At 37.1% G+C, this 20,879-nt stretch overlaps 1 protein-coding gene across 1 annotated transcript; it reads left to right on the top strand.

Moving 5' to 3' along the window:
• Positions 1 to 723: 723 nt before the first annotated feature.
• Positions 724 to 5,984, top strand: c1galt1b (core 1 synthase, glycoprotein-N-acetylgalactosamine 3-beta-galactosyltransferase, 1b). The gene is made up of 3 exons (XM_041980334.1): positions 724 to 1,657; positions 3,610 to 4,274; positions 4,930 to 5,984. The coding sequence occupies exons 1-3, from the start codon at positions 1,435 to 1,437 to the stop codon at positions 5,239 to 5,241; spliced, it is 1,200 nt and encodes a 399-aa protein (XP_041836268.1). The 5' UTR covers positions 724 to 1,434; the 3' UTR covers positions 5,242 to 5,984.
• Positions 5,985 to 20,879: the final 14,895 nt, after the last annotated feature.

The following is a 20,879-nucleotide window of genomic DNA, read 5'->3' on the forward strand; positions in this document are numbered from 1 at the left end:
GACATTTACCTGTGTAAACCACAGCTTACCAAGGTCAGTGGAATACAGCATGTAATCCTACATTTTACATTAACACTACTGTTTTCCTGACCATAATGGAAATTCATGCACCATCAGCTCACCGGCTCATTTGTCTGACCAACTGCTTACTTTTTATGAAGTGGCTGTAAAAGTAATAAAACCACAAGATATGGCCCAAAAATGTGGCTAAAGGCTGGCTCAAAGCAAGTTTCCCTCGTTTCCAAAAATGTAGAAGTATTTGTGCAGCAGAGCGATAGGATAATCCTAAGTAAGCAGTTACTGATTAGAAAAATATTTGTTTACACATTTTGCTTAGGTTTTTACATAAGACCCCTTTAGTTGTAATGACCAGTTAATTATGTCCTTATATCTAGGACATAAAGAGCTACATGTGCCATCCTTTTCCAGGTTGTGCCCCCAAAAGCAATTTGTAGCCATGCTCCATCTCTTATTAAGAAAAAAAAAAGTTATCCTGTTCTTTTGTACTTTTTAAACTTTGTTCAGTGAACGGATGACTTTGTGTATCTCGCTGAAAATAACAGGTGTGGAAGGAAAAATGCGTTTTAGGTTTTGTTTGGAGTATGTGAAAATACTGAACTATATCCCTCAGTGTTGTGTTAATTTATGCAGGAGAGGTCTAACTCTGGGTTTTCCTTTTCGAATTTGACCGGAAGTAACGGTTTTCAGGACGGAAGACAGCAGTCAGGCAGACAAGTTAGACTAGTTCAGGCAGAACTAGTTCATGCTTTACATTGTGATTTTAATCTTTGCTACAGTCTTATTTTACTACAGTAAACTGTCATTTCTGGTAGCTCCGTCGGTCAGCTAGCTCTGTACAATTTCCATTAGCTAAGGAGCCGCGATGTCAATAACTTAACACTGAAGTTAACGTTAGCAGTATCATTAAATAACGGACTAGCCAGTTAGCTTGCGACAGCTGTCCCAACACAGGGTGGGAGGAAATTATTAGATAGACATAACTTTGAACAGAATTCGGTTTTTCTTTTTTTTATTGGTGGAGTTAATTCAGTCTGGTTTTGGTCAGCTCGCTTGTAGTTTTGCCTCTCTAGATGGGAACTTAGCATCGTTTTAGTATGGCTGGCTAGCTGTGCTGCTGTCGTTCAGAGGAAACGCTAACTCTTTAGCTTTTCAGAGTTTGTAGTGGCTGTCGTGATGAAGTAGTTGTTCGATAATACAGCCGGTATGGTGTGTGTGTTACCACTGGTGAGTAAACCACACCTAAAACGGGGAGTGTCACGAAACACTTGTCACTTTGTCATTTCTTCGCTGCCGCCATCACAACAGCCTATCAGACTCTCAGAGCTCGATATCCTTACATCCGTGTTCTCTTTCCCTCCCCGATGGTCAGCTCATGTCAAGTTGAACAGCTGTCGATGAGACACCTGGTCAAGCATGAAGGCCCTGGGATCCAGATTCTCCTTCTATGCGGGTTTCGTGGTGGGAACCTTCACACTTTACGTGTTTCTGCGGCAGATTTGGTTTGAGAGGACTGTGACAGCGCAGCAGGCCTTCAGCTTGGGAAAACTTCATGAACACTCACACTTTGAGGAAGACAAGAACATATGGAAGAAAGAGAGATCTGCTCTTTTCAACCTGAAACACCCTCATCATATCGGTACGTAATATGGAGTAAATATGCTCTAAAATATCCATATGGACCCATTTCGACTCAAAGCAAGTCTTCCTCGTTACTTTGACCTTTTATTTATTGCAATAAGAAATTAAAGTTCTGAAAATTGAGTATAAAACACAATCTGGATGTGTGGCGTTAAAAAAAGCAGTTTGAAATTAAGTTATTTAACTTAACCATAGCTCAATTTAAACCGTATTTCACCATATAGCTTAAGTAAATACACTCTAAAGCCTTCCATTATTTGCTTTGTCATACAGTGTTAACACTTTCAGAATTAAAATTTACTTTTAAATAATTATCTTTACATCCAGTAGATTGTTCTCTTCTTGAGTCTTGAAAACATTCAAAGCTGTGCATTTATACATATGTTAAACTTTCTCAGTCAATTTAACCAATCATTGTTGTTCATGGTACTCTAATCCCAAGGACGACAACAAATGCAATGCAGTTTAAATTGTAACAATGCATTACATGGAGACTTTTAACTTTAACACACAAGACTTTATAAATATGGATTATTTTCTAACTAATATCAAGGAGTAAGACCAAAGTTCCCTCAAAATAGTTCACCAATTACACGATTAGTCAGATATTGTCTACCACTCTGGGCTTCTTTACATTTAATAATCTGTAGTTCCCCAGTTATGCTGTAAACCAACCAGATATTTAACAGATCAGGAGATGTTCTAGTGCAGGCTAAACAAGGGACATATCCAGATACTTCCTTGTAAATAATTTTTATTTAGTTTTTAATTGATTTTAACAAGGGTATCACAGTCTTTAGCATCCCATACTGTGCATCCAGGGCAGCTTAATGTCTGCTTTTAGAAGTCTTTACTTTGCTGACTCATTAAGACATGAAGAATAAATGTTTAAACATTGTATAAAGCATCCAGCTGTATTGATTTTAATGTTAAGATATCCACATTCCAGTCACTCAACTGGCAGTTTTCTATAATAAGTTGCATGTTTATTTCCTATTAAAATGAATAAAAAAAACTTGGCAGTGTGTAGTAAATCTGTCTGGGAATTTTCTTTGTATTCCTTCGTTCAGAGGTACCGAAGATTTCCAGAATCAGTGTATTGATATATATCAAGAAATTAATTTAGCTTTCTATTAAGAAGATTTCTTAAATGTCTTGTTAGTGAGAAAACTGGTTGTTTTAATCCAAGGGTGTTCTGAGTCAGTTTTGTTTTGGTAAAACTCGATTTACAAACTCCATGCAAATCAAGTGCAAACTAACCAAATTTAGTACAACCTTTCTTCAGAGTTGAACAAACAAGTAGAGACCAGTATCATTAGACAACTGTACATTAGTTTTGCATTATTTACTCAGAAAATGTTAACTGAGAACATAATACATACACAAGACCACCACCATGCACTCTAAATAACTGATAGCTGTAATGACACTTCAGAGCATCAATGAGATCAAGGACAACGTGCAGTTAAGCAGAAAACAGGACTTCAAATCAAATTGCTGTGTTATTGACAATGGGTGCTTTCTGTTTAGTTGTAAAACGTAAATTGCATCTTTACAGTAACTACAACACACAAATGTTAAGTTCTTTAATTACTTGTGTTACCCACATTTTATGAGCATGCTGTTTAAGGTTACGTAAGCACACTGGATAAAACCTTGGGTTAACTAAACCTACAGAAACTGAGAGTAATTGTTGTTTTCCCTAACTATTTTAATCATTGTCTTAGTCGTCCTGATTTGCAGCTGGATTTGTGAGGATTTTCTGTTACATGCTGATTAACCCTATTACCCATTATATACATTCTTGTTTTAAAGGTGATTTTTTAACAACTTATGAGTGAATACTGTGCAGTAATAATATACTTTCTAATAAGAGCAAATTTCAAGTAAAAAAAAAAAAAAAAAACACAGCCTCAGCAGAGTTGTTTATGTTTTTATCTTTCTTTTTAGGTGAGGATAGCTACATGGCTGATGCCCTGTACAAAAAGGTACGCATTCTTTGCTGGGTGATGACTGGACCCAGCAACCTGGAGAAGAAGGCCCGGCATATAAAGTACACATGGAGCCGCCACTGCAATATTGTGGTTTTCATGAGCTCTGTGGATGACCCTGACTTCCCTACGGTTGGATTAGGCACAAAGGAGGGTCGTGATCAGCTGTACTGGAAAACGATCCGTGCCTTCCATTATGCCTACGAGCATCATGCTAATGAAGCAGACTGGTTCCTCAAGGCAGATGATGACACCTATGTAATAGTAGACAACCTGCGCTGGGTGCTTGCAAACCACACACCTGATGAGCCAATTTACTTTGGGAGAAGATTTAAACCTTACGCCAAGCAGGGATACATGAGTGGTGGTGCGGGCTATGTACTCAGCAGAGAGGCTCTACGAAGATTTGTAGATGGTTTTCAAAACAAAGTGTGCACTCACACTACCTCTGTAGAGGATCTGGCAATGGGTCAGTGCATGGAGAAAGTTGGGGTGCTGGCAGGGGACGCCAGAGACACTGCACTCAGGGAGACATTTCACCCCTTTGTCCCTGAGCAACACCTCACTGCCAAGTTCCCAAAAAGCTTCTGGTACTGGAGCTACTGCTACTACCCTATTTCAGAGGTAAGTCCATCAGACTTTGTGGAATTTGTCTTAAATCCTGAGAATCCTGCTAAAGTGACAATCCTTGTAAAGCGGTATGAACCCATAGCTTAGTTTCTTTGAAGTAGTGTTGCATGAGGTAGTTAATCTTAGTGTATTACCTAAAGTAGATTGTGGTTTGCAGGGGTGTAATTTGGAAAAGCAAACTGGAGTACCACCACAACCACAAAGCAATCTTTTCGGATCATTTTTTAAAATTCACTTGCACTTGATGATTTCCTTTTGTTTGTATTAAATTTAATTACTTCCACCATTTTATAGCTTGTAGCTAATGCAGCAACTATGAATTATTCCCTCATACAGCCACTCTTCAAAGACACGGAAGTATCTGTTTAACATTTAAGAGAATTTTTTTTTCTCATGGATGACAGTTCTATTGTAAATTTTTTCTCCTCTTTCCCATTGTTAGTTGACACAAGCTTAAAACTAACGACTGTATAAGCAGACTGCATTGATAGTTTCTATTTACCTAGGATTACCTCACTGCGCTTGCTTGATGGGCTTCAGGTTACATTTGCACCACATATTCATACTGTAATTTGTTTTATGAACACAAAAAATATGATGCCGTAATATCTTCAAATGTGGCATAATCACACGCTCTGTTTTCTGTTAGGGTCCAAACTGTTGCTCGGATCTCTCGGTGTCTTTCCATTATGTTGATGCTGCAACCATGTATTTACTGGAATACTACACCTATCACCTTCGTGCCTTTGGATACAAATACCGGTATGATCCCCCCACCCCTAAGAGTTACATAATTGAACAGTCGAGTTCCTGGGACACTGCAGAGGGACAAAAACAGCTGGCTTCTCAGGAGAAAGAACAAGGAGAGGTGGATAAACCATCTAGGGCTGACCAGAAACAAGATGCAGATCCCCCTCCTGTAGCTAATAAAGACATTCTTGAAGCTCCAGCAGGCAAATGACACCAACACTGTGTGGGTGTGTTAAGACATAGAGGTTGTTTTGAGTGTTTGATTTTTCATTGTAATGATTTTGGCTCATACTACTTTAATCCTTTAATGCCTGAATGTGAATCATATTTGATACATACAGTTTTTGAAGTCCTTTTGCTTCACTTTAAGGTAAAAACCTCTCAAAACCTTGTATACAATCTGATGCTTGTTTTATGCCCTCCCCTCAAGTGGATACCTTTTGCACTACAATAATCTTGACATATTACCTGGTAATAAACAGCAGTGTTTCCCCTACCAACTTCACAAGAAGGTCTAGTTAATTTCATCCTCTTCTCTCTATATCACACACTGCAATATCACCGCCTCACACCCCCATTCTTACCACCCCAGTGCCAAAAACCTGGGGGAAACACTGAACAGTAAATATACAAGACTTCAGATTAAAATAAATAAATAAAATTCATATATTCTCCCCACTTTTTTATTGGGTTGGGCTTTAAAGGGTTAAAAGCAGAAAAATGGTCCACTTTGATCTAAAGGCATGTTACACACATAATGATTTTTTTAATCTTATGAGATTTTTTATCTGGTCAAGACCTCACTTGTGAAGATTACAACAATCAGTTTTGATTGTATTGTGTGTGGTGTGCTCCGAAAATGTAATCACAGAACAACACACACATAACAATGTCGAAACGTAGAAGAAGAAGAAACATAGTAACAACCGAAAAACACAACACACAGCATGGAAGAGGACATACAGGACGAGGGAATGATGGTGGTCTTGGGACTACTGTTAACAGACAAATACAGAAATGAAAAAAAAAAACAGACTGGAGACGGCATGAACATGGACTTTACTTCCTTGTTCCCCAGCCAGCTCGCTCTCTGATTGGCTACATTCTGTATCACGTCACCATTCACGCAGTCAGAATACACGAGTTATTGGCGTTCCTCAGAAATCGGCTCTGAAATATTGAACATGTTCAATGTTCCCAGTTGTCGGCTACGACGGATTATCTGGACAAATCGGCTCGTAACACGCCGCAGACCAAATGATGATTGGACAGGGAAATCTCAGGATGATCGGGCATTTGCCGTCCGAGGTTGGGAAGAGGCAAAATCGGGACAAAAACAGCCCAAAAATCGTTATGTGTGTACAAGGCCTAAGTTTCTCACTACTAGTGCATTTCCTGAAAATTTGGAGCTAAAGGACTGCTTTTAATTTGAACTATGACCTCAAGACTGTTCCTTAGACTGCGGTGTAGAGTTTTGCCCTTACACATTTTTTTAAATTATTATTATTATAATTATTATCAAAACATTTTTCTAAAATGTTTCTGTATTTTACTTGTGGCTGAGGGTACATTTTTATAGGTTGTATTTAGTCAGAAACAAAAGTGAGCAGTCCAAGTCTTTTCCAGCTCAATTTATAAAAAAAATATTTTGTTATTGACATTATTAACTACTGCAGTTGCACCAACTCTACCACTTTGTTTTTCTTGACTTGTTGGACTTGTTTGTCTTCATTCCACAAATAGAGGATTGTGCTTTTGTCAGTGGAGCTTTTAGCCGTAATAAAGCAAGTACAAATATATTTGCTCTGTCAGTCACATAGTATGAGCTACCTCCCAGCCTTGTCTTATTTATTTATTTTTTAACAATTTTTGGGCTATAGTGGCCTTTATTTTTTTAAAAGTAGCTGGACAGGAAAGGTGGGTCGGACAGAATGGGGAATGACCTGCAGCACAGAACCTGGCCGGCTGCACTGAGGAGATGTGGCCTCTGTACATGGGGCGGCCGCTCCACCAGTTGAGCTACGCACCGACCCAGCCTTGATTTTCACTGTGTTTAAAAGCCTTTTCTCTCAACGGGAAAGACTTTACATTTTCTGTACAAAACTTTTAATTGACATAATCAGTCATATTTTATTTCAGTTAAGCAAAATGAAGATTTATTTGACATGAAGGAAATCTTATATGGTATTTGTTTATTCAGACAACCAGGACTATAATGGGTTATGTTCTGAAAAGGTTTGACTAGTTTCTTATTTGAAAGAGTTACAAGTAGAAGTAGAAAACCAAGAATATCAGTTTACTGTCACAGAAGACAAAGAAAAGCACCAAATCCTCATGAGTACCACTTTAATGATTTAATAATTAAATAAATTCTTTCTGAAGACTGTATGAGAATGAAAGCTGTTTGCTGTAAGTAACTGTCAGTCACTGTTGCAGTTCTTTTGTCCCATTAATTAAGAAAATATTTGTAGCTTATATTTAAAGTGCTTGAAAATGCATGCAGTTGCTTTTTTATTAGGCATGCTTAGTTCAGCTAAATGCAATGTAATATTTTATATTCAGTTTCAGTTTCATATTCAGTCTTAGCTGTTTTTAAGAGAGGCACAGATGCAGAAACATACTGATTTGCTCTTTAATTGCAGTTTAAAACAAAAGTGTTAATTGTGTTACTCTTGCATTAGTTTTATGGGTATCTAACAAAGTGGCAGGTGAATTTATTTAGGCTTTACCCTTACCAGAAAATGAGCAAAGCTGAATTGCCAGTATGAATAGTTATTTGGGAAAGCGTTGTTTGAATGCATTAACATTAATTCACACCTAACAGCAAGGAAAAGTCCTAATAGCAGAACTTTTAGTCCAGATAAAGATTCCATACACTAAAGGACGACGGCTTTAATGCAGTGAATTTTGGTGCTTTTCAAAATATCAGATGTTTTTTTTTTTTTTTTGCAGTTTAGACTAACTAGAAAAACAACAAAGAAGTAGTTAGTTAAATTGCTTGTTCCCTCCAGACTGAAACTTGAGCTTATCTAAATGATTCACAACACATAATTGTCTTATTGTGCTTCCTTAAACTGGCACCGGATACACACGCTGAACAAGTTCCCTGCATCCTTCTCCCCCAGTGGACTCATAAGCTTGTGCCTTGTAAAATGAGATTGTAGGAGCCATGAGCTGCACACGTGACTTTGCACTGTGACATTACCAGAACGACAGGAAGTTGAAGTATCATTTTACTGAATCCTGCAATTGTAAAGTGCATTGCCTTTGGTCAGGTGGATGACTTGTTCATGACAGATTTTTTTATTAGTTGCCCGCCTCCCCCTTTTCATACAATTAGTTTTAACAAAGCTGTTTGAGTTTATTATTCCGAACTGGTCAGATGGTGTCTTTTTGACATACATTATGTTTATTTAAATGATTCACAGAAGTTGCTTTACTAGTTTGCAATCAAAGACTTGCATTCATTAGAAATACAGTAATGACCAAGTGCTGTCGAAAACAATTAGGCATTCAATGCACTTTTGTACTTTTCTTTTTCTTTTTTCTTCTTTTTTTTACTTTTAACCACTTGAAGCCTTTATTTTGTTCACTTTTAAAGATGTATAAGGATTGCCTATGAAAACATATTTTATGTTAATACCTGTTTTCTATTGTGTGAGCAGTGAGCATGTTCCTTTGTCAAGGTATTACAAATGAAACAAAATCAGTTTTAACCAAATCAGCATGTTTTAGATAATTGTTTTTAAATGAATGATCCTTTGTGCAATTGAATTAAATTTTTCTGACTTGTTGATAATGGCTGTGTCAAGTTTCCCATGGGGGTGATGCCACACATCCAGTCCTTGACAATCTCAATTAAAATTTTATCAAAGGGAAAAGTGTATAATACTGTATTTATATTTGAAATGTATTTATGTTAGTATTGATGCTTAATTAAGTCATTACCTTTAGTGTGTAAATTTGTCAGTGTGTGAGCACACAACTGGTGTACAGGATCATTTTCAGTGAACGGTTCTTTAATCACTATAAATAAATGCATATTTTATTGTACATCTTGTGTTTTATTTTTTGTTCATATTACATTATTTTATGTTTTTTATCTTTTGCATGAAAAACATCATGCTTAGTGAATGATGTTTGCTCTGGTTACATAATACTGTTGCTCAAGGGAGGTTGTGTGACTTCTTCATTACACATTGGATCCTGAGTAAAAACAAACAAGGTTTAAAGATTAAAAGGCAGCGTGCATTTTACTTTATTTTTGGGTCAATGTAGGGCAGAGTTTCTTACCTACGCTTTCCATGGTTGAAAGTCCCTTCCTTCTGCAAACACCTCTGTGCAGACTGATGATTCCCTCCTGTTGTAAAAAAAAAAAGTCTTATGTTCCTGCAGTTTGTAGCAATGCTGTCTTCCCACCAACACATTCCTAAGCAAAAGGTTTCTACACTAAGCCCGATGAAGGTAATTTGATCAGAATGGAAATAGTTTTTCTTTCAGGGTTGTCTATTAGTCACAAAGCAGTTTTGAGAGGTTTAGGAACACACTTTTGGTACATTTAAAGGGGTGTGCAGCTCAGATTTTTAGTATTTTGAACTTTGATGAAGCTGCATGTTCACAAATATGACAGAGATTAATGGCAAAAAGACTTTTAAACTGATTACAGTGTATTTAGGGTACGTGCCAGTCGACAAAATGTTAAAGGGATGCCAGATATCTGTTTAAAGTTGAGAGGTGTCCTGACCACAAGAGAAAACTGACAGAAAACACAGCTTTGGCTTATGTTATGAGATGATAATTACTGCTGGCAACATCTGAGGTCTTTACTGATGCAAACAAACACACTAATGTTTCTCCTGCTGAAATTGTCCTGTGAAATAACATACTAGTAACATGTCTTGTTCTTGATATGCTACTGTTAAGGATGAAATATTTGGTTATACTTTTATGGATATTAAAGTGCACTTTTTTCTCTTTGCTGTTTCATGAATTTCTTCAAGGGTTAAAGATTCCTTTCAATATAATCTGAAAAAATGTACTATTAACCATATATTTTAAAGGCCAGAAAATGTAAGAAGATTTGTCTCAGGGGGAGCCGAATATTTTAGGTCATTGTGCCTTTTATCAAACTTTTTAGAATATGATTAGAAATAATTTTAGTAGAGGTAGATAATGAGGACAGCAGGTTTGTGTAATGAAGCATACTAATGGTTGTTGCTTGGTCAGTGATGACTGTTGATGGAGCAGCTGAACAAGACAAAGCTGGCAAACCTGTTTAAACTTAAACTTGGTGTTTAGATTTTTTTATTGCAACAGATTTGTTGTCCATATCGCTTACAAAATGTTCACGTAAAAACAGAATTATCATCAGATATGTTTATCTTGCAAAAATGTACAGACTAGTGTAGTGAAAACTTGGAGGGATATTGAAATAACGCGAGGTAGTCATGTTGAAGCAGCACAGTTTTGCCTTGTCGTGTATCACTCACTTGTTCTTTGCCTCAGCAAATCAGCAAGGATGTCATCAATGCTGCCTGCACAAGACCAAAGAAAGAAAACTATCATATCAGGAAAAATGCTGAGCCCTGGATAGCCACTGAATTCTAATTAACCTTTGATGTGCATAAAGATAAAAATAGGGAAGATAAAAATAGATTATCCAGTTATCCAGTCCAAAATAGATTAGAGATTAATTCTTAGTAAAAGTATAGGTCCAGGCTGCTCAGTTCAGTCCTACAAAGACCACAGTCCTGCAGGTTTCCCTGCTCCAACACACCTGATTCAAATAACCAAGTCATTGTGCAGAACTACATAGGCTGCTGGATCCATTCCTTGTAGGAACAATGTGAGTAGCCTTGGTAGAGCAATTTACTACTCACTTCTTGCTGGAGCTGCACTTCTCCTTCCCATTAGACCCACAAAACTGTCATCGAGTTCATGGAAACGCTTCAGTATTGCATTTTCATTTGCCTGAAAACAAAGCTAATAATAATAAGGGAGCTTGTTGCTAATTATCATGTAATTTTATAATTGTTAATCTGAATGTGGCATGGAGTATGAGGGCTGGAATTAAAGGGTGATGCTTACCTCTCTCTGGGATTTGTAGCTCCCATCTGTACTCCAAGACTTCATGGGGAGTAATGCCAGGATAATTAACATACCCAGGGAAGCAGGAGTGCAACAGTGTGGAATTCCTTCCATCACTCTGAAGGGTGAATCAGGGAATTAGAATTAAAGCTTGAAAGACTGAAGAACGCTGGTGGACCTGCTGCATTTTTGAATAATTATATTTGTAAGGGGCTAATTTATATATATATATATATATATATATATATATATATATTATTTTAAGTGGGAATTTCTATCTATATTTGAGTTTGGTAAAGTTGCTTTTTAACAACAGTTAAACTGACACATCTCAGCTGTGTAGTGCCAACATGTATATATCTCAGGGATTAGCTTTGCATGAGCTGTAACTACTCATAAATTGAAAACTAAATAGTTAATGGTTTAAAATCTTTTGCTTAAAACTGTAGCATCTTTAAATGCAGCAGTATATAAAATGCATGAACCTTTCAAGTATTTATTATCTTGTGAATCAACTCAACAACAATCCATTTTTCACTATACTAGAAACTGATCTGTTAATTTTCTGTTGTAATTCAATCAGTCCCGATCCTCAAGCAGACTGATTGCCCTTTAATTTTTCAAGTGAGATAGAAATGAATTATCAAATTCATCATAAACTTTTTTCTTTTTCTTATTTCTTCCGCCTTATTTCTTGTTTTTTTTTTTTTTTTTGTGAGTGTGTTTTTTTCTCTGTTTTTGTAAAAACTGGCATACAGAGTTTGAGTGTGATGAACGTAGTTCAATTTTCTGTTCTCAGCATCTCTTTGCATTTTAAACTCCTTATTCCTTATTATTTTTTAATATAAATTACCAGCATAGATGGATTCCAGTGCTAGCCATTTGAAACTCATGGCTGTGTAAACACAAGCCACTCTTGTGGCTCTTGTCTGAGTGATTACTTTAATTCATAACTCATTCAAACATTCTTTTTAGACTAAACATTAAGTCCTCTTCTTTTTCTATAAACTATAAAAAGTTTATGCTGCAGTTTTGCTGATTCCTGGAAAGAGCTTATTTGACCATAAAAAGACCTGTAAGAGATTTTAACTGGTCTTCCTTCAGTAAATGAACCATTTCTGTATTTCCCTGCAGGTGCATAACTATTTAAACTGCTGCATTGCACCTGCAGACATGAATCCAGCTCTGAAGAAATGAAAATGAAAAAAAAATTAGTTAATCATTTAGTTAATGATTAATATGCTGTTTCTCATGTGTACATAGAATGCCAAAATTCTTTTGGTATTCAGCAACCACGTCACTAAAATACATTCTCTATTTCATTGCTGTCCTCTGTGAAGGTAAAAGATAACACATGTTTCTGTAGCAGATTTTTAGAAAGCAGGGGAAAAAACTCCAACAGCTACAGTCTAAACAGGAGACTGCTGATGATTTGGTGTGAGTCCACTGCAGGTTTCAGACTCAAACTAGGGGACAATACATTCAATTTACTTCCATTTTTATGTGCATTTAAGGCATAAAAACCACCCTAAGGTCATTAGATGTATCTAGCACAATAACATATTTTAAATATGTCAAACTTACTTAAAGTCTTACCTTGGCTGGATTCTTCAGTATAAAACCGGAGATCAGTTCAGCAGGTTGCCCAAATGAGTTAAAACAAGTCTTTCCTCTCAACAGCCTCTGGATCTCAGTTATTATAGTTCTGATCAGCTCATTTGTAATTTTGTTATCTAATTAGCACTCCACCCGCCACCCAAACCCCCATCCCACCCTTACACACAAACACTAGTTTGTAGAATCCTCATTAACTTAGAGATGTTTAATTGAATAACATACTAACTGGGGAATTGTTGATGGAGTCATTCACTTGTAGTTATCTGAAGTAATACATACATCACTGATACATAATAATTTCATAAAGCTGTTCTTTATGAGCAGATGGGGAGGGCTTGGTACCCAATCATCCAATATTCTGTAAAGTGGGAACCATCATAACCCCTGCTTTTTATCAGCATGTTTTATTATCATGTTTACAGTCACTGTATGTGGACATGTCTGACTTTAGAAAAAAAAGAAAAAACAAGATTAGAGTAAATATTTACACTTTCGATGGTTCTAATTGAGATAAGTCTCAAGAGGATTCAATTCAATGTAAATTCTTTGCATTTGATTTAAATGTGTATTCTTTATTTCACAAATCTGCAGGGTCTGTGGGTCAGTCAAATTATAGTCGTATAGTTATAAGCATTTTGTGTATTTACTGTTGTGTATTACATATATATAGACATGTGCATATATGTTTTTACCATTATTTCTGTATGACTACAAGACTTCTGAAGTTTGGTGTGTGCATTAAAAAGAAAAGAAAATTTGCAAGACAGCATTAAAGTTCAGCCTTACATGAAGCTGATGATTATCACTTTATTGTTATTATTATTACAACAGCAAACAGTCATTTGAAAAAAAAAATAAATAAAACAAAAGAGGCAGAAATGGAAAGAAAAGGCTTAAACCACAGTGGGTGTGTCTCCCAGGAAATGGAGTCTCTAATGTGCCTGGGTGATGAGAGTTGGAAAGCAGAGTACTGTCCACCCTACAAGCGGATATTAGTGTTTGCACTATCACAGGCTGGTGCATAAGAGCAAAGAAGAAAGTAACTCCCACACTCTCTCACTCAATGAGCAATAAAATTACAAATGGAAACCTTCCAGCTAACCTTTTCCTTCCACAAAGAAAAACTCAAAACCTTGCATAAACCCACCAAATAAATTTATATGGTCATATTTGAACAGGAAAAACATGTCTTCTTGATGATGAACGTATCTGTGCTCTCTTCATGTCAGAAACACACCATTTCTGAACATAAGTTCATTTTCTTTGGCTCATTTAGTGAAACCTTTAATTACTTATTTTTATTTTTTTATAAGGAGGCCACGTGCCTACTGCGACTGGAAAGGTCAGTAGAATAGAATAGAATAGAATAGAATAATCCCTATTTGTCTCTCAGGAGTGAATCTTCATTTTTGCAGCTGCATAGAAATAGACTCTACATATTGTATGACTCTATGCATACAAAAATAAGATACAAAAATAAAAAGCATTGACAACAATACAGAAATTGGACACAAAAATTACAAGACAATTGAAAATATAGTTTGTAAATATATTAAATTTGTATACAAATATACAAAAAAATTATATAAATGCACGGCAAGGAATAAATTGTGAAAAACAATATTTTGTAGTAAATAAAAAAAATGGCTCTTGCACAGTTGAATGTAATATAAACAGATATTGCACAACCACAGTAGAACATACATCAGTGTGGTTAAGTGTATTCGTGTTTAATGTTTTTGTGGTCTGATGGAAAGGGTGGTGGTTGTACAGTCTGACATCTGCAGAGGGGAAGAACCTGAAATAACAGCAGCTGTCACACATGCCACAACTTGTCATTTTCACATATTCAAGCACAGAAAATAGTGAAATACTTTCACTATCTTTAAACTGACTTAATGATTACTTAAAGGTCCCATATTATACACTTTATTCCCAATCTGAGACCATTCATTAATATCTAAATGAAATATTTCCGCCATGGTATGGACAAATCGACCCTCAGTTTGAGTGCAGCGGCTTCTCTTCACCTCCCTCTTTTTAGCAGCTTCAGAAATGTGCCGTTTATGGTGGGCGGAACCCTGGTGGAGCAGCTCAGCTGTTGGCTCCGCCCATCGCATCGCCCGTCATGAGGTGATTGACAGGTTAGGCCTTAGCGGTAACTAGACGCTGATTACAGCGTAGTGAAGGATAAACAAACGCCGGAACACCGGAACCCATTCCTGAAGAAGTTCGAGCAAGAAGACTAACAGTACTGCTCTGACCTCTCCAGCTGTGTCACGGACAGTTGGTATTGAACCTGGCTTCAGCTTCAAACGGTTGGCGAAGCCTGCTTTCCATGCACCCATGTTGTGGAAACAGTCCTCTTTGAAATGCTGGCCACAGACATGCAAAACCTTTGGAAGTTTTCCGGGTACATTTCCTCCAAAAATAAAATTAATCCACTCAGTCCTCGTGGGTTCAGTGGATGGAAGTAAAAAAACGTTTTCGTGTTCATTTATGCAGCCACAAACAGAACAGTGCTTCTGTCGCTTAGCCATGTCCGCTAACGAGGGTTGCCGAAGAGGGAAAAACACTGGGCGCTAGGTGATTTTTAGAGGGCGGGCTTTGAGAGCCGGTAGACGGGTCCATCGCTCTGTGGGGAGTGGTTATTGTCCCTTATGACGTCATAACGTACACGCTTTCAAACAAGCTCATTTCAGCGCTTACTTCCCTAGAGGTGGAGCAGGGGGGAGAGAGAGCGCCTGAAAGAGTTTCACACTTACGGGTCTCCTACACATGCGGGGGGACCAGTATGACTGTTCCAAAACCATTAAAAAGTGAATTTTGCATAATATGGGACCTTTAACTTATTTTTATTATGTCTTGTTGGCTGGCGCTCAGGAGGAAGATAAGTTGTCTGCCCCTCAGAAAAAAGTTTTTTTTTTTTTTTTTTTTTTAAACTCCAGCTCACCCAGAGGTGCATAAGTAAAAAGCCTTGTACAGGCTGTAGACTATAACTGGCTGGATATGTGTGTACGGGTAAATGTTGCTTGTAGTTTAAAAGTGCTTTGATTAGTCAGCAAGTCTAGAAAAACTCTAGATAAATAAAATATATTTACCAATTTATTCAGTTAACAGTCTAATTTTCCTGTGAGACATTTGAGGAGGGACGTATGAAGTTTAAAGCTGTGAAAGGGTGTAATGACGCACCAGCAAGTTGCAGCAGTTACAACCACTTCCCCTTACAAGACAAGGCATGGCAGTTTATTTGTATAGCTCATAATGTTTAGGAGGGAGTGGGGCAGGATTTACTAGATACACTACATAGAAGGCATTTGTGTGAACCTGTGTGTGTTTTTGAGTGTTGAACTCAGGAGTCTAAAACTTTGTAAATGTATCAATGTCTTTGGTTTTCTGATGTCTTGTTTTCACAACGAATACATGCATATACATGAGTACATTGTTGGTCCTGTCTGATGCTGTAGGGGCAACAAGTAGGCATGTCAGCTCTTAATGAAACACCTGCAACTGCTGGCTAACATGCACTTCCTGTTTTAAATGGTTCTCTTCTTTTGGAAAGAAAAGCAGCTTCAGCTTTAAATTTTCCTGTCCCTTTAGACTGCTGTCTCGTTTTGGAGTGTGGTGCAAAAAACATAAAACTGAATCTTATAAGTAACAATTAAACACTATAGTATCATTAATTTTTGATAAAGTTTTAAACGGACTGAGAGACACAAAGTAACTGAACCATCCTTGAGGGCGTTTCAGGTGCAAGGTGCGAAATAAGAAAGAAAACACTAACTAGCTCAGGATCATTTTTTGGTAATTTAAACAGGAGTAATCTGAATAAATTTTTAAGTGAATGCAGACTGTAAGAGGGCAATTATTTATTGTTTTTGTCAGTTTACTGTGAGGGGTTCAAGCTGACTTTATCCGTGTAGCAGTTCCCAGAGTAACCAAGGTCATTTAGATAAGATGCACTTATGACTCACTGCTAGAAATAAACTTAATATCAGGGACAGAGGTGGTGAAAATGTATGAAATCCCAGCTACAGAAGTATTGATGTGTCTGCTAAAATAAAATAATAATAAAAAAAAAAACAACCAAACAAAAAAACAAACAAATGTTTCATAGCCCCCCGCTGGTTCGTGGCCTGGTGATTTGGGACCCTTGGTTTAGCCCAATGATTCCCAACCCTGGTCCTCAAGGCACACTATCCTGCAGGTCTTCGATGTCTCCTTGCTGCAACACACTTCATTCAAATTAAATGGTTCTCTGACAAGCTTTGCTCAAGTCTGCTAAAGATCCATGAATTTGAATGAGGTGTGTTTTAGCAGGGAGACATATGTAGACATTTAAACTTTAATACTTTCATGAAATTGCTGAATAGTTTCTCCACCATAGTCTGTCAGCAGAAAATAATAAAAAAAGCAGAACAAAGAAACAATGAGGTCAAACTCCAAAGCAGAATTTAAAAAAAATAAAAAAATAAAAGAGAGAAGAAAATGAGATACAGATGTTTGTATTATAAGTGTGTATCTATTTGTGTTGATTTAATCTTTCCATGACTATAAAAATTTAAAACATGTGCACATATACGTCATTAAATTTGAATTAATGGCAGAGTTCATATAAAAAAAACTCAAACCTTCTCTTAACTATTAACTTTTCCAGTGGGTATGGCATTTGCTCTTGTTAAAATTTCCTTCCCTTCTTTTGCACAAAAGCATTGAAACTAAGCAGTGAAAACTGACACATCATCCCTTTATAAAGCTGAGCCTGTCGGAAGTTTCCTATTTGTACTTCAAATAGTTGTCCCACATGTTTAACATGAATTCTAACTCAGGAAAACTAATCAGTCATTTCTTGAAAACTCTACAGTGTCCACCAGATAATCTCTCAGATGAAAATACTCCCTCCTGTGGCTGGAACACACACTTACACACACACACACACACACACACACACACACACACACACACACACACACACACACACACACACACACACAAAACTAAATGAAGCTGGCGGGGCTCTGTGGAATTAAACTGCAAAATGTTTATTTATTTATTTATTTATTATCATTATTATTTATTTCATTTTTTGCTGTAGCTTTGGAGGTAACTGTGCTAAGACCTGAAGTTTGCTGGTTTGACGCCAAACTTCCCCAGTTGCTGAACTGTTCTTGGGCAAGTTACTGTCTGTACTGGCCCGACTCTGTTTCTTACTTGCAAGCTGCTTTGCATAAAAGACTCTGCCTTTAAAAATGTAAAGTAACGGTAAAAACAAACAAACAGGAACTTCATTTCATATTACTGTAGTTCTGTTTTTCTTTCTGCTTCCTGTCATTAGTTCACTTGGTTTAATTAGCAGATTCTCTTCACCTGTTTCCTATTAGTTCCTCTGTGTATTTATACCCCTCAGTTTCAGTTTTTCCTCTGTCAGTCCATTTGTTTGTCACATCTTGTACTCTTCATTTGTTGTAGCTCATGCCAAGTTTAGTCTGACAGTGTCCATGCCATGTTGTAGTCTTTTGTTTTTCTTTTCTTTTTGTAGTCATCATGTTAAGTTCAGGCCATGTCCTCTAGCTTAGTTTTTGTTCATTAAATCCTTGTTCCTGCACCTGTCTGCCTCCTGTCTCATTTGCCTTAGTTTGAGTTCACACCAGCCTTCCACACCTCGTTCCTGACACTGCTACCATAACTCAGAGTATCCAGTTTGGGAACCTCTAGGTAAGCAGGTCTCTCTTATAAATGAGATTGTGTGCCTCAGGGGGACTACCTGTATAAATAAAGGTCTAAGTCTTACTGGACCACAGTGCTGCATTTGATACAGTTGACCACTATATATTGCTTAAACAAATGGAGAACTGGGTTTGCCTCTCTGGCACTGCACTACACTGGTTTAAAACATTTTTGGAGAACATAAAGTACTTTGTGTCAATAGCTAACTGTATATCTGAGCAGAAAAGAATTTCATGTGGAGTTCCCCAGTGTTCCATCCAGGGGCCTCTTTTGTTTACCTTCTACATGCTCCCACTGGCACACGTCATAAATAACAATAAAATTAGTTACCATAGCTACGCAGATGACACACACATATATATTATGTCACCAGGAGACCGAGGCCCCGTACATGCTCTTGGTAAATGCACTGAGGAGATTAATGACTGGATGTGCCTGAACTATTAAAGGTCACCACAGGGCTTCACTCTATACACTTAAAAACCACCAACCAGGCCAGAAATCTGGGTGTATTGATGGAAAGACACATTAAGGGAATCTCAATGTAAGCCTACTATCACATTAAGAATATATCAAGGGTAAAAGACCTGATGTCTAAGCAAGACCTGGAAAAACTAATCCATGCTTTCATCTTTAGTCAGCTTGATTATTGTAACAGTGTTTTTACAGGTCAGTCTAAAAAATCAATTAGACACCTGTAGCTTATTCAGAACTCTGCAGCTTGAGTCCTCACTAAGAACAAGAAAGTGGACCACATTGATCCAGCTCTGAGGTCTTTACATTGGCTGCCTGTCCGTCAGAGGACAGACTTTAAAGTTCTGCTGCTGGTTTATAAAGCTCTGAATAATTTAGGGGCAAAATACTTCAGTGACTTTTTGACCCACTATGAACCTACCATAGCCCACAGGTCATCTGGATCCAGTTTCTTATCAGTTTCCAGCGTCAGAACCAGACATGGAGAAGCTGCATTCAGCTTCTATGCTTCGCATGTCTGGAACAAACTCCCAGAAAGCTTCAGATCAGCTGAAACACTCAGTTTATTTAAATCCAGGTTAAAGACCCACCTGTTCTCTGCTGCATTTCAAGTTTTCATTTTAAAACGGCCAAATCTGCATCTGTTTCTTTAAGCTTCAATTTTTAAATTTGATTATGTTTTAATACTTTTTTTTATCCAGTTTTCTTTTTTCTTTTGATTTTAATGTTAAATTATGCTTCTTGTATTCTGTAAAGCATTTTGAATCACTCTGTTATTGAATTGTGCTATACAAATAAACTTGCCTTGCCTTAACAAAATGTGTTCTGTTTTCACAGATCTTGCTTTATATGGCTGATTACAGATACTTATCTGATCTGCTGCTAAATTGCACTACCATTAAAAAAATGTACAAGAAAAATACACAAGAATCAAAAGGCTCTATTTAAGATGTGGAAATATCTATAGAAATACTTTACTGTTATTGTGTATTAAGTCTGAATTTATAGTTTTGAATTTTTCAGTGTTTATATGTCTCTCTCTCTCTCTCTCTCTCTCTCTATATATATATATACACATTTATTTGTTACATTTTACATATTACAACATTACATATTACAATTTATCACATATTAATTTAATTTGTTTTTGGTTTATATCCAACAAAATTAAATGTGAAGAAACCCAATTGCAATTGATTTGGTCTATGTGACATGCAACCTAATTGTCAAGGTCTGGAGCTGGACCCAAGAAGGAGAAGACAAGGTTGGTGTTCTGTGAGTCTTTATTTACAAAGTGACATTGGTGCCAGGTGTAATCCGGTGAGAAGCCAGGCAAGGAGCAGGCTGGTAGGAAGAGCGGAGAGTGGGCAGACAGGATCCACGAATCCAAGGATTTATCCAGGGCCGGGGACTTGGAAGAGAATAAGGTCGGTTAGAGCACAGGAAAACACCAGAAGACTTAGAGCTGCTTAGAGCCGGTTACCACTTTTAGTAGTACGATCCAGCGAGGACTAGAGAAGATCCTGGAGTTTTAATACTGCCTTCTAACGAGCCTGATGCACCTCAGCTGTGCGGTCCTGATTGGAGAAGCCGCCTTTCCTCCAAATAAGGAGAAAGGCGGAAGCAGCAATGGCAAGTGCAGACCATGACACTAATTAATCTACCTTGTCCCTGGCTTTGACAGACTAGAGAACATGCTCACAACATGACCTGCTTCTACAGGATTTAAGATAATCTCAAATGGACTGGTAATTTCAAAGAGAATATTTTAAAATTACTGATGTGCATTTGTCAAAAACCCTGGTGATCAAGACAAACAGAGCTGAGTAAATTAAACTTTGATACCTTGTGGGCAATTCTGTACTTTAAACTTTGCTCTGTGTAGATGTTTGCTAATCTGAATCTGTATTTTTCAAAAGACATATAAAGTTATTTAAAGAACCC

Source organism: Melanotaenia boesemani, chromosome 3, assembly GCF_017639745.1.
Source record: "Melanotaenia boesemani isolate fMelBoe1 chromosome 3, fMelBoe1.pri, whole genome shotgun sequence".
Taxonomy (NCBI): domain Eukaryota; kingdom Metazoa; phylum Chordata; class Actinopteri; order Atheriniformes; family Melanotaeniidae; genus Melanotaenia; species Melanotaenia boesemani.

Coding starts and splice junctions, on each gene's coding strand:
- c1galt1b (XM_041980334.1), top strand. CDS start 1,435: ATGAAGGCCCTGGGATCCAGATTCTCCTTCTATGCGGGTTTCGTGGTG. Junction 1,658..3,609: donor GAAACACCCTCATCATATCG/GTACGTAATATG, acceptor CTTTCTTTTTAG/GTGAGGATAGCTACATGGCT. Junction 4,275..4,929: donor GCTACTACCCTATTTCAGAG/GTAAGTCCATCA, acceptor GTTTTCTGTTAG/GGTCCAAACTGTTGCTCGGA.